The sequence below is a fragment of the Uloborus diversus genome, chromosome 1 (assembly GCF_026930045.1).
Source record: "Uloborus diversus isolate 005 chromosome 1, Udiv.v.3.1, whole genome shotgun sequence".
Classification (NCBI taxonomy): Eukaryota; Metazoa; Arthropoda; class Arachnida; order Araneae; family Uloboridae; genus Uloborus; species Uloborus diversus.
Window position 1 is genome coordinate 151,790,000 of NC_072731.1, and position 14,946 is coordinate 151,804,945.

At 34.6% G+C, this 14,946-nt stretch overlaps 1 protein-coding gene across 4 annotated transcripts in view; it reads left to right on the plus strand.

Annotated features, from left to right (window-relative positions):
- LOC129232842 (5'-nucleotidase domain-containing protein 1-like) overlaps nt 1–14,946 on the plus strand; it is a 109,643-nt gene that overhangs the window by 40,481 nt on the left and 54,216 nt on the right. For all 4 annotated transcript variants that reach the window (XM_054866975.1, XM_054866952.1, XM_054866967.1 and 1 more), the window contains exon 2: nt 9,515–9,613. In XM_054866975.1, coding sequence (XP_054722950.1) covers nt 9,571–9,613 — 43 coding nt within the window. In that variant the 5' untranslated portion in view covers nt 9,515–9,570. The remainder of the gene's footprint in view (nt 1–9,514; nt 9,614–14,946) is intronic.

Here is a 14,946-nt window from a genome sequence, read left to right on the forward strand (position 1 = left end):
ATAAACAGAACTAACTTTAAAATTTATGTTTTCGCTCGTTTAACACTATAAATTCGAATGTTTTTAATTAAAAAAATGTATTTTTCTGTAAAAAATATAAAAAGTTGGCACTATCGTGTGATGCAGCCAAGACTGACCTCTGGCTCCCCCAACCCTTTGTTCAAGGACTTAGGGGTTAGAAATTGTAGCTTCTTTTTCAAAATTTTCTTTTTAGATTTATTTATTAATAAACATTCTTGCAAGAAATGATACAAAATTATTACTTATCTTTACTAATATTATAAAGAGAGAGAGCGAATTTTTGTGTGTTTATATGTTCGAGGTAATCTCCAGAACCACTGCACCTATCCGAAAAATTCTTTCACTATATGAAAGGTGCTTTCTTACTGAGTAACATAGGCTATAATTCGAAAAAATCCAATAAATAGTTCTTTTTTTAATTCCAATTTAGGCCCAAATTTTACGTAAATTGCCTATTATTGGCTATTAAAGGGGTTAAAAAATATTTGCACATATTAATATTTTATATCGTTGAAAAGGGTAGAATTTTCCGCATTCCAAGCAATTTGTTTCGATGCTCTAACTTTATTACGATGGGAGTAATTTGCATTTTTAGCTCGAACTTTTTTAGGCTTAGCTGAAATGTAGGCACTACTTTCTTCATTAAATCTATCAATAAAAATTCAAGAAATTGTCCCAATGTCTGTCGTCAATGTTTGGAAGATTAATTTTGCATTGTGTTTTTTTTTTTTCCTTTATTTAAGCCTGATTGTTGAATATATGTCACTCGACACAATTTTCATTCTCAAGGTAGACCGGGCAAAGCCGGGAAACACAGCCCCTTAATATATAAAGATTTGATAGCTACTGTCAACGTGATTATCCTTTTTGTTACTTTCATCTATATCTAATAGATAGAAGAAAGTATTGGATTCGTGCAAATTTTCAAATTTCGAATTTTGACGGATTCGAACGTTTTGAGGTGTGCTGAGTCCATTTCGACTATTTTTGGAAAATGTCTGTCTGTCTGTGTGTGTGTCACGTCTGTGTGTGACCAGTTTTTTGTGGCCGCTCTACAGCAAAAACTACCGCATGAAATCGAACGAAATTTGGTATACAGATGTGCCCTTATGTGAACTTGTGCCTATTGGTTTTTGGCGCGAATTCCTCCAAGGGGGGTGGAGCAATGGGACGTTTTTTGAGTTACGCGTGCTTGCTATCCCTCAGGAAGTAACTGGCGGAATCAAACAAAATTTGGTCCATATGTTGCCATTAACAGGAACAGGTGCTGATTCAATTTTGGTGTCAATAACTCGAACGGGGGTTGAGCTATAGAACGTTTTTTGTCGTCAATTGTGACTGCTGTATCTCAAGAAATAATGAACGGAATGAAAGAAAAATTTATCGGCAAGTAGCTCTTAGTGGGTATAAGAGCTGATTTTATTTTGGTGTCAACAGCTAAAAAGGGGGTAGCGCAATCGCCCGTTCTTTTTTTTTTCTATTGTGAGTGCCCTGTCTCAAGAAGTAATGCTACGTTCTGGTTGAAATTTGGAATATATGTGAATCCATATGTAAACAGGCTTTGGTTCAATTTTGACGCCAATCGCTCCAAGAGGTGTTGATTTTTTTTTCTTTTTTTTGCGAATAAAAATAGCTTTATTAATGCAACAATAAGAAAGATAAATCGTAATAGATTGTCGTCTGCGTATTTCTCGTGATTTTAATTGTATGGAAATGATCGGAAATATTCATAGACTAATAATAAGAACTAGGGGGCTATCGCCCCCTGCTCGCTATCGCTCGCCAACCCCCGGAACTGCTTACGCAGTTCCCTGTGGATCGCTTCGCGATCCATGCTCGCTTCGCTCGCTCGCTGTATGCCAATACATTAGCCTAGCTAAAATTTTCCGTAAAAATTAAAGTTGGTAATTGCATTTAGGTCACCATCCATTTAACCAATATGAAAATTACGTTCATAATGTTAATTTGTCTGCTTTAGCCAGATTTTCGACAGTTTAACTTTGCTGTATGTAAGATGACTGCCTTGGCAATGTGCACAACTTTACCATCATAGATACAAAAGTGTCTGTCATTGCTTTGGAGAGATTGCACTTCTACCTGTTGGTCCGCGGAAGGTATTTTATTTCCCTTCTACCACCCATTGGAAAACCAATGAAGGCATTCCCCTATCCGCCACCTGGGGACGCGCCCTCTAGGGGTTACAGGCTCCCCCGAGGGATGTATTTACATTATTTACACTCTTATATATTTACATATTTACACTCTTATATATTCTAATCTGAGAAAACTTCCTCATATACACAATTAAAAATGTCCCGTTTGGGAGCCACAACTGACACTGCTTCAAAAGATCTTGTTCTTGATAATGCCACATAGAGCTGGCCATGACTAAAAACAGGCTCAGAGAGCACCTTTTTGAACTGCACAATCCCAGAAAATGCCCCTGGAAGCAATACGGTCCAGTTCCTGGTGGTGGCTTAATTTGCGCCCCCATCGAAGCGAATGCTAAACCAGAGTTGTATTCTCTGATTCGCTGCCGATAATTTTTAGCGGCTGGGGAATTTTCAGTCAGCAGTTCCTTCAACAGATCAGGTGCGTCACACAATGCCGGTAACCGCACCTTTCCGTCATGGCAACATTTAGTATATTTATTTGCAGTATTACGCTCTTTCTGCCAATAAAGAGCACCACAAAATTCGCATTCTTCACACATTGCTCCACAATCATGTTCATCGGCAATGTTGTTTTGAACGCGTAGGCGCTTTGAGCGTCGTCTATTCTCTGCTTCAGTACGATTGGCTCGTCTTAAATTGGATTCAAGAACGGTTTCCTGCCTTCTTTGAGCTTTTCTTTGCTGATTAAGGTTGAAATGGGCCACAGCCCGACTCAAACTCATCTCAAAAAAAAAAAAAAGTTCGTTGAGTATTCTGTGATTCAAGATTTCAAAACAACGTAGAAGTTTGTTTACATGATTTATCGGCGAAGTGTTGCCAACAGAGGTTTAGAAATTCACCCCTTCATTTGCCGGCACGTAAGAGAATTATATATATAGATAGACCGAGCTTTCTCATTCTTGCTGATAAAGAAAATTGGTTCATAGATGTATCATGTGACTAGTGGAAGGGCTTGGCGAAGACTTTGGCAGCATGGTTGCTAGATGGCAGCATTATCTATAGTTTGGCACTCGACATGTATTTTAAGACTATGTGTTTTCATTTAAAAAAAACTTCCAGGTGCAGAGATTGAACTGTTTTTCTTTTAGTTATGCATTATTTTGACATTAGTAATAGTTTTTGATCAGTTTTCGGTAACTTTTATTTCATTTGGAGCTGTCAGCGTTGGCGTGAACGAAATGGCGTAAACGTTTTGCGTTAACGCAAAAATGTACTAATCGGTATCTTAAATTGAAACTGTAGGTAAAAATCTTACCGTTTGCTGATTCCTCTTGGTCGCTTGCATCTTTTATTGCTTAGAGAGTTATTGAAATTGACTAAAGAAAATGCACAATACTATCTAAACGAAAAACTCACTATATTAACAAAATATTTACAACTTAGAATAACAAATTTACAAATCGGACTCCATAAAAGATCATTCTTCAGTGTTCCATCAATTCTATTTATTTTATTTCGCGCTGGCGTTGATCGTCTGCTACGATTAACGCCCGCTGTTGCTAGGATATCCACCAGTCACATGGTTTGGTTTATGAGCAGCAAAAGGGTTGCCATAGCTCGGTCTACTCTTATTATTAGTCTACTAGGGGGCTATCGCCCCCTGCTCGCTATCGCTCGCCAACCCCCGGAACTGCTTACGCAGTTCCCTGTGGATCGCTTCGCGATCCATGCTCGCTTCGCTCGCTCGCTGTATGCCAATACATTAGCCTAGCTAAAATTTTCCGTAAAAATTAAAGTTGGTAATTGCATTTAGGTCACCATCCATTTAACCAATATGAAAATTACGTTCATAATGTTAATTTGTCTGCTTTAGCCAGATTTTCGACAGTTTAACTTTGCTGTATGTAAGATGACTGCCTTGGCAATGTGCACAACTTTACCATTATAGATACAAAAGTGTCTGTCATTGCTTTGGAGAGATTGCACTTCTACCTGTTGGTCCGCGGAAGGTATTTTATTTCCCTTCTACCACCCATTGGAAAACCAATGAAGGCATTCCCCTATCCGCCACCTGGGGACGCGCCCTCTAGGGGTTACAGGCTCCCCCGAGGGATGTATTTACATTATTTACACTCTTATATATTTACATATTTACACTCTTATATATTCTAATCTGAGAAAACTTCCTCATATACACAATTAAAAATGTCCCGTTTGGGAGCCACAACTGACACTGCTTCAAAAGATCTTGTTCTTGATAATGCCACATAGAGCTGGCCATGACTAAAAACAGGCTCAGAGAGCACCAAACATATTTTCTCAAACGTTTGTCCTTCTTGTTGTTATTCTGAATCCTTGCCACGTCACGAACAAAAAATGGTTTAACTAAAAACGCGAAAACTCGCCAAGGCTACTTTGCTTGCACAATACTAAAACTACTATAACCCTAAACAAATTTGGCGAAACCTTTCAGCTGAGAATAAAAGGAATAAAGTAAATTCTTTCTCGGTTATTCATTTTGAACTGAACTGTCGTACTGAAGCAGAGAATAGACGACGCTCAAAGCGCCTACGCGTTCAAAACAACATTGCCGATGAACATGATTGTGGAGCAATGTGTGAAATAAATATACTAAATGTTGCCATGACGGAAAGGTGCGGTTACCGGCATTGTGTGACGCACCTGATCTGTTGAAGGAACTGCTGACTGAAAATTCCCCAGCCGCTAAAAATTATCGGCAGCGAATCAGAGAATACAACTCTGGAAATGGCTCGTCTTAAATTGGATTCAAGAACGGTTTCCTGCCTTCTTTGAGCTTTTCTTTGCTGATTAAGGTTGAAATGGGCCACAGCCCGACTCAAACTCATCTCAAAAAAAAAAAAAGTTCGTTGAGTATTCTGTGATTCAAGATTTCAAAACAACGTAGAAGTTTGTTTACATGATTTATCGGCGAAGTGTTGCCAACAGAGGTTTAGAAATTCACCCCTTCATTTGCCGGCACGTAAGAGAATTATATATATAGATAGATGGAAATATTATCTCAATGATTTAAAATTTTTAACTGTTGCCATCTTATGTTTGTTAACAAATAAAATATTGGTAATTAATTCAAGCAAGGCTTTTAAAATAACTTTCAATTTTCGCTCTTTGCTTTTGCAATAATTCAGACATTGGAATGGTCGTCAAGTTTTTGCATGTGTAATTTTGTTTTTGTTGGGAATATTGCTTCCTCGTCAAGCATGGGGAGGGATCAGAAAAAAAAGAAGAATATAGAAGAAAGTTTCGTGATGGCCACAACATACTAGTTTGTTTGGCGAAACAGTTTAGGATTATTGTTTTACGGCAACCGTTAATGAAATTCATTGTTTTGGCGATTTGTTTTGACATAAAAGAAACTTTTGATTTGTTTTTATCCGAGTGAAATGTACGACATTTTCTTTTTTTTTCTGACGATGATTTTTGAATGGTCCACGGCATGTTTTTTTTTTTTTTTTTTTTTGTTTTTGTTTTTTTTTGTTAGACAGATGGATTATGATAGCGTGGTTGCTGGACAATTTTTTCGATAAGCAATAGAGTTATGGAATTATTTTTACATTTGAAAGATATTTTTTGATGTCTTTTTTTGTTTATTTGGCGAAATATTTTATATTGCAGTAAAAACCGCTTAACTCGCTAAATAGAGTTTTAAAGCAAATGTAAATCTAATTTAATCATTTGACGAAAAGTTTTAAATTCCAAAGAAACTTAAATAGGTTTTCTTTTTATTTTTTTGAAATGGTGAGTACTCATTTTATACAAAGAAAAATGATTATTTCACATTAGAGGGGGAGGGGGCGTCAATTTTTTTATTCATTGGACCTCCATTAAATTTTTAGCACGGGCATCGCTGTGCGGGTACTGCTAGTACTTAATTAAAAACGTATTGCCTTTAAAACTGGTAAATTAGCCATTTTTGTTGAATTTTGAATATTAAGGCTTCCAGTTCTATTTTGATGCGGTTTTGGATATTGTCCATTTTATGAAATTTTTTTCGATTTCCTCCTTTTTGCTCTCTGACCACTCTCATCCCTGATAAGTAGACACCGGACTCTCCCGCGAACCACCCCGAGATTCTCACGAATCACTTTTGATCCGCGGACCACCGGTTGGGAACCACTGGTTTATAGAGTAGATTTTACTGCTTGCTCTATTTAGGTAGAAAAGAAAGAAGAAAGGTCAAGGAGAAAAATTACCCAAAATTTACTGAATGATGAAGAAAGATTGGGATTTTGCACTTTCAAACGTGATTTTCTCGAACACTGGAAATATCAATGTTTCGCTTTTCTTTCCTGCGCTCTCATTCGCATATTTTTTGACTAGGTACTTTTAGCTTTTTATCGTATAAAATTATCCTTATCGGCACAAATTTTTCTTCAGACCTTTATTTTGATACTAAGATGAATAAGGAAATGTACGCATGTCTGTATGTTCAGGTAATTTTTTAAAATTGGAATGCGGACAACTGCATGCAGCTATAAAAAAAGTTCGTTTTAGATCTCCCCCCCCTCCCCCCTACTTAATTGCATTGTTCACCAAATTCACATTAAAAAAAACCGGTCCTGTCATAAATTCGTAGCATTCATATCCATTTAGTCAGTGGCGTTTTTAGAAAAGGTGTAACCCAGAGCGGTAATTTGTGGAGGTTAACCCCCCCCCCCCGTCTATAAAAGAACAGTTTCGGCAAACAGTGAGATATTTCAGCATCGACTATTTGAGTTAAATATACTCAATTACAAAAGTGGCGCATAAATACTTATAGGAACTTCTCAGATTAGCTTTTGAGATTAATTTAGCATCTATGAGTTATCGAATTCAACAAAATATAGTTAAAAACAGTTTTTTAGCAACTGTAATAATTATATTTTTGGTGTATTAAGCTCCTTAGCATCGAATCTTCTAAATCTCTCTCTCAATTTTCTTATGAATATTTCACTTTCATGAATCCTATGAATCGATATTAAGCATGTATTTTCTACTGGTATTATACTTGCATTTGTATACTAACTAACTAGTAATTACCTTCCTTCTTGGACATTTCCGGGGAAAAAGATATGGGTCATTTTTCCTAAACGACGATTTTTAGGTCCCTTGCAAAAATCGTACATGTAAGCTTTTTGAAAAACCAAACAAACGACAAAATATTTCAATTACATACCCTTTTGCCTTTATAATAGAATAAAAAATATTTTTCATAAATTTGCGCCACTTAAAATAACTTCTTCCTAAATGAAATGTCATTCCCCTGTGTGTCCCTACCTCTAAATTTGTACAAAAACAGCTTCTAGAAACAAAGTTAACAACAATAGAATTTCCTTTTTTAAGGTTTCAGTTATTAAATACTGTCATACAAGCCTAAAAAACTAACACACTAGGAAATATCATAATTTGTTTCATTATTAGAAGAAATATAAAATTGTCCTTCGGTTTTGTCGTCATTCCCGTGCCGTAACAAAAAAAAAAAAAAAAAAAAAACATTTTAATAATGACTGGCATCACTTTCATTTGCTAAAACACTTTTATATAGCTGGCAACACTTCTAGGGAAGCCATCTTGAGCCTGTTTAGGTTTTCAAAATCAACATGGACATATAAAGAATAGTGATTTATTTTAAAATATTGATAAATATTTTTATTCATTGTCATTACCCTGTAATTTTTATTAGCTTAAATATTTTTAAAAAATCTAAAACAATGATTAAATCTATTTTAATTGAGTTCTCCGAGATAACTTCAGAAGTAAATAATTGTTATGCATGTGGTTATGAAGAGACACAAGCTTTCCTTACTTTTTGTCATTCCCCTGTGGTCCTTCCCTTGTCTCGTGTAAGACAGAGGAAAGATCAACAAAGCTAAATTTTAAAAGGAAAAATATTTCTGTAAGTGCAACTTTATTTACTCATACTTATGATTAGATACTTTATTGTTCCAGAACACCTAAAAGCAGGGGGCTCAGTCAGTGTGAGTTATGACGGAGAGTTATATCCGGGAAAAGTAATACAATCAACAGGCAATGGGGAATATGAGGTCGATGCGATGGAACGAATTGGATATACTAAATTTCACAAGTAGTCAGCCTACGGGGATCTTTGCTTACATAGGAAAAAAGACATAAAATGTAAAATTTCAGCCCCAATACCCTATGAAACACGATCACGAGAAAATGAGTTCTATTATAAAGATTTTTCATTCTAAGACTTTCAAACTCTGCACCTTATTTATTGTTTTAATTAATGAATGTTGAAATCATGAAGTTACTGTGTGTTTGTTATTGCTATGTTTGATTGTTATTCCCTTGTATCAGATTGTCATGCCTCTGCAACAGGTCGTCATTCCCCTGTAACAGGTAGTCCTTCCCCTGTCGACATAAAATTTAGAAACCAATTTTCCAATACTAAGTTTAAAAATATTTTTTGCTGACTTTATTTTATTGATAGAAATAAAGTCGGCAAAAAATATTGATAGATATACATTGATAGAAATGATGAATCTAGATGCAATAAAAAAAGTTTTTCAAGAATTTTTTTTTTTTTTTTTTTTTAATTTTCGTGTCCAGAATTGATCAGTTAAGAGAAAATGACCCACATTCAAAAAATATTCGTTTGAAAAATATCGTCCGTCACAAAGGTGGGTGGTCCGTTTGCATTACTTAAAAGCCGGATCATTGGAGCACCTATTTAAGAAATTTTCCTATGTAGGGAAATAAGGCGATTCATTGCTAATAGAAATCTACTCCTAACGTGTCGGAAAAAGCTTTAGATTAAAGATGGCATTAAACAACTGTAGGTTATAATGCAAACGAATTCTTTCGGAATTAGGGAGTTATTAGAGAGAACATACTAACCGACTAACAAAAAGACCGACAATCACACATATCCTCATTCTAAAACTCCAATTTGATTTTTTTTCCTTTTAATATTTATTTAATTATCTGATTTATTTTTTATTTTCATTGACATTCTTACGATACTTGTATGCTTTGCTAAACTATTAAAAGTATTACCACATAAATTTTAGCATTACGATTTCATCATTACTGTACACTTCATTTACTTGAATGTTTATCCGTAATATTATTTTTTTTTTTTAATCTGGAATATTTACCCAACCTCTTCTTAGATCTGAAGATTATGTAGAAGTACCTCACTTAAGAAAACGCATTAGTGCAATGCTCACATATGGAAACCTTGCCTGGTTTTCCATTTCGAAACATCTCTTTTAATCCTTACATGTTCCAGATAATGTTTCAAGGCTGCAACCTTGATTTAATGTGATAAGCTTTGATTAAAAAAAAAAAAAAAAAAGATGAGATAGCTCCTACCTTACTATTTTTTGGTTTTTCAGGGCTGCTGGGCTTCGTCGAAGATGATATCGATTTCTGCAATCCCCCGCTGGACGAAATGCCGAAAATTGCTGGATATGAAGATGTTACATTCGAGCCTTGTAAGAAAATTTGAATGCTACTGGTGTTTAACATCCTCACTAGTAAATACGCACATACACCAATGACACCCGAAAATGCATTTGCAATCTTAAAAGGGGTTTACTGTGTGTATAGTAGGGTGGTTCGAAAAAATCTCTTTCTTTATTTCGGAATCGCGTTACTTCTCAAAAGTTGTAGTTTGGTATCCTCGATTGGGGAAAAATAATAAAAAAATCTAAGTTGATATCTTTAGTTCGCGCATAAGGCTGAAAGTTTGAAAAAAATATGTTAAAAATTGAAATTTTCAAAAAATAATAAAATTAGTTTTTTTTTTCTTTCTTTCTTTCTTTTTTTTGTGTATGTGTGTGTGTGTGTGTGTGTGTTTTTTTTAAATCAACAGCCATAAATTGTCATCAAGTCGTAGTTTGAACCTAAAAAAATATTTATAGCTTTTACATAAGATCTTTAGTTCGCGCATACGCCTTAGATTGGGCAGGAGATTTTAACCCAATTTAAGGCGTATGTGTGCAAACGAAAAATCTTATGTAAAAGCTATGAAAAAAAAATTAGGTTCAAACTACGCTATATTCTAACAATTTATGGCTTTTGCGTTATAAAAATATAAAAAACTTATTATTATTTTTTAAATTCAATTTTCAGCATATTTTTTAAAACTTTCAGCCTCATGCGCGAACTGAAGACGTCAGCTTAGAACTTATTATTTTTCTCCAATGGAGGATACCATACTACAATTTTTGAGAAGTAACGCGATTCCAAAATAAAGAAATCGATTTTTTCGAAACCACCATATGTGTAGTATGAAAATCTTAAATTTTTAAATTTTGAAAATAACGTTTGGTTTTTGTAGAGAAAACCAGGGCTGCGGCATCAGAGTCGGAGTCAAAGAGTCGGAGCTGGGTTGATTTTGGGGTAAAGGAGTCGGAGTCGGGAGTCGAAGGTTTAAAGTTCCAAGAGTCAGAGTCGGTCATTTTCCCTCAAAGTTCGCAACTCAGCCAATGCTTGCGGAGTCAGAGTTGAAGTCGGACATATTTTGGGGTAAAGGAGTCGGAATTGGAGTCGTCGGGCATTTTCCTTCCGACTCAACAGCCTTGGGGAAAAAAATACTTATCAAACACTTTTAAAGCTCTTTAAAAATACCACTTGTTACAAGTTTTGAGATCCTTAACGTTTTTACTGACACTTGATGACATTAATGTTTTTGCTTTGAATAATAATTATTCAAAATGTTCACGTTTTGCATATTCGTCCAAATAATATTTTTAAAAGTGGACGTTTCTGAGAAGATACAAATAACGTGTTGATACGATTTGGCGTGCAGTTATTTTTAGATTTTTAGGGGTAGCAATTATTTTTAAGTGCTTATAGTATTTTGGCAAAATATCAAGTAAAAATTATGTTGACAGCGTATCTGAACTCACAGAAAAAAATGAACAACTTGAAAGATAATTCGTAAACATGTTTATTTGAAGAAATCTTCATGAAAATTATAATTTCGTTTAATATCTTTTGGTGTGACTCATTTTACTTTTTGTATTGTTTGCACCTGTGTAATTGATTCGCGTCACTGTTTCATCAAATGCGATTTTGAAAAACAGTTTTTAAATTACAAAACAAAACATAATATTAGGTATGAAAAAAATTGAAACAGATTAGTATAAAAAAAATTAATAAATAAAGTGTTTAGCCTTCATAATATTTTTTGGTACAACTTTTGTCATGTTTTGATTTTTGTTAAATAATTTTTATGTTTGATTTTAAACTTAGATTTTTAATAAATAAAATACATCTATACACTTCTGATTAAAATTACCAAATTCAAAAAACTTTAAATCATACTTTAATTTTTAAATGCCGTACAGTAAGTCCGTTAACAATGTTATCAAAATTTAGGTATTTTACCAATTCGGATTCATTTGATAAATCTGTTCAAGGAAATTCATCTTCTCTTTCGCCTTTAGTAGATTTTATTTTATTTATTTTTTATTTATTTATTTTTTTTTCGAGCAATCACGATTGCTTATTGTTCTCACTTGACTGTTTTGATGTCCTATCATTTTATTTTCCCACCGCCACCCTCCGCACCATCACCGTCGACCGGGTCCTCACGATGCTGCTCCTATAGCGAAAGCCGTCTCCAGGTTGCACCCTTGTCCTACACACATGCGCATACATACACAACTACACACACACGCACGCACACACAAACAAACACATACACCTGCACACACATACACACAACTACCCACACATTCATGCCTGCACACAGACACAAACACGTATGCATACACACACATACCCCCCCCCCCACACATTCATATACACAACAACCCACACACTTATGCCAGCACACAGACACAAACACACATGCCTACACACACATACACATACGCCCTACACACAAACACACACCCCTACATACACACACTCGTGATTGCGAAAAACATAATTTGAATTCAAAATGTTAAAATTCAAATTATTATTTTTTTTTTTTTCAACTTCATTCATGAAAAGAACCTCTAAGCTGATTCCGCGAACATTGACTGAGTTCAGCGGCGCGTTTACAGGTTTGAGAGCCCATCTCAATATATTTTTTGGGGCTCCTTAGAGGTTCACAGAACTACGAGAAATGTCTTTCATCTGCATTTTTAAGGCTAATTTGCTGTGAGGGCCCCTCACAATGGAGTCGTTTCCAATATTTTAAAAGTATTTTTTTCTGAAAGAACATGCTTAAAAACATAGGATCTAACAAATTTTTTTAATAATTTGTTTAAGTTTAATATTTTTAAAAAATTACTTAAATCGGACCTTTTTCCGAAATTGAGCATATAAAAATAGAATTAATTAACTCAGAGGATGCAGAAGCAGCCAAACGTCAGATGAGATGTAGTTACATGAGAGAAAAATAGTTTAAAAAGTCTAAATACATTCAAATTCGCAGAAAATTGAGTTAACGTGAGAGCGATGTCCTAAGCATGGCTGTGACTGGTGCCGTTACCCTATTAGTTTTTTTTTTTTTTTTTTTTTAACCATTTCATCAATTGATAGTAGACTTTTGTACATTGTAAAAAGCATCAAAGAGACAATCAAATCAGAATCAACAAATATTTGGTATAAGAGGAAAATATTGAAATGTAGGATATAATTGTAAATATGCAAAGTTAAAGAGAGATGATAAAAGGAATTTAGGAAAAGAACCACAGGGAGACGTGATTAGCTATGGGGAAAAAACACAATATAAAGATGATAAGAAGATATTAGCGGAGAATGAAAAACTGCAATAGAGGATTGCTCTTAGGATTTAATTTTAAAAAATAACTAACTTTTTTGAAATGTGAAAAATAAACAGAAAATTAAATTTGCACTCGGGAAAATGGTGAAAAAAATATTCAAGCCTTGGTCATAACCTTGGATCAAACAATTTTACTATCTATTTTTCAGAGAAGCAATAACGGCGTAGTAGTTAACAAAATAAATTTAACGCCGCAGGAGAGAAACCGCTCTCAAAAATAATGGCTGAGAAAATAAAAATGCACTAAAAACCAAAAAAGATAACAGACAAAACTCCAGGTACAGATTAGATAACGAAGGTGTTGAAACGCCTCCCAGATGACGGAATCGAGTGGTTAAAAGACAGAGAACAAGATCGTGTAAAATTCTACTACATATACACAACTAATGAAAAACCCGGATGGGAGGGGGGGGGGGGCTGAGTTCAGCTTAAATTTCAAGTTAAAGGCGAATTTCTGTGCCTTATCACAAAGTATGAGTAAATTTATGGAGAAAATAATTTTAAGTATAATTGAGACAGTGAGAAGCAAAGGGATGTAAATGGACATTCCACAGCGTTGGTTACCTGCGTTATCATCAAAAAGGTCCGTGGATCAAAACCCATCACAAACACGCATCGCTTACACATTCACACGCCACAATTTCCACATACAGTAAAACCTGTGAAGTTGACCACCCTTGTAAGTTGACCACCTGTCTAAGTTGACCGTTTTTTTAGGCACGGAATTAGCCCTTATCTATAAATCAACCTTTGTAAGTTGACCACCTGTTTAAGTTGACCACTAAAGTAGTGCACCGCAAGTAGTTAACTTACACAGGTTTCAGTGTACAAGGAACAATAATAAAATTGCCAGCAAGACATAAAATCCTGGGAGCAGTTTTCCACAATAACCTAAAATGGAACGAACAAGTTATGTAATGAGAAAGGTGGAAATTAAGCTCCAGGCTGTAAATTAGTTAGGAAGCAAACAATTTAAAGCAAAGGCGGCGAGTGGAGCTTATAAGTGCGGGGGCAAACATTTTTTAGGAAGTTGAAGACTATTTTAGGCTACCTTGAGTGACTTGGCTTCTGATGTTCTCTCGCATAAATGTTTTGGAATTGAAGTTTTAAAAACGTCGTTTTGGTAGAGTTTTGTCAACGTTTGGGGAATGGGGGAATGGAGAAGAGTTTCCAGTGTTGTCCCTGTAATGTTTTTTTAAAACTTTTATAAAGTCTAATTAAGAATAATAATAATAAAAACAATGAAGTTTGGACTGTCTTTGGTAATGTAAAGGTGAGGAAGGCTCTTCCCGTAAACAATCTTAAAATGATGTCTGACGCAAATAAAAGCCATCTTTAGCAAACTTAGAGCAAGGGGTTTGGGGTTCTGTGACAGAAATTTTGCAAAGTTTAAAACATTTTTAGACGTTATTTCAGACTTCTCTTTTATTGACTTAAGGGGACACTGGATGTTCAAAAGAAAGAAATTTTTGTCAAATTTTTGAAATTTTTATTTTTTGAATTTTTTTGAATATAAGGACAATTTTGTGAGTTTTGTTTTATTTATTATAGCATAGAGAATGACTTAAAATAAGTTTCAGTGTTGTGAAATAAAAATAATTACGCAAGGGACTTTTAAAAGTTTTGTTAATTATCGTTAAGGTTATTTACATTTTTTTTTAATAATTGGTCTTCTAATTAAAATTTTTTAATAAAATTTTATAATTAAGCTTGTACCAGTGTTTAAATTATATGGTTAAAATTTTATGCAAATCCATTATTAATTAAAAAAGTTTGTTTTCAAGGTCCAGTGTCCCCTTAAGGAGGAACGAAAGGGTTCGGTGTTTCTCCCAGTATTTTTTTTTAAACTGATGAAGTCCTAAGAAAACTCCTTTGGGGACTTCAAAAAAAAAAAAAAAAAAAAAAAAAAAAGACCTCCGGGTTATTATTATTACTTTTTATTCCAAATAGGAGACTTAAAAACGCAGTTTTACGCTATCTAGGGAGATTCTCTTTCTGAATTTTATTCCTTAAACAGGAGTCTGTATAACGCAAATTTAGGTC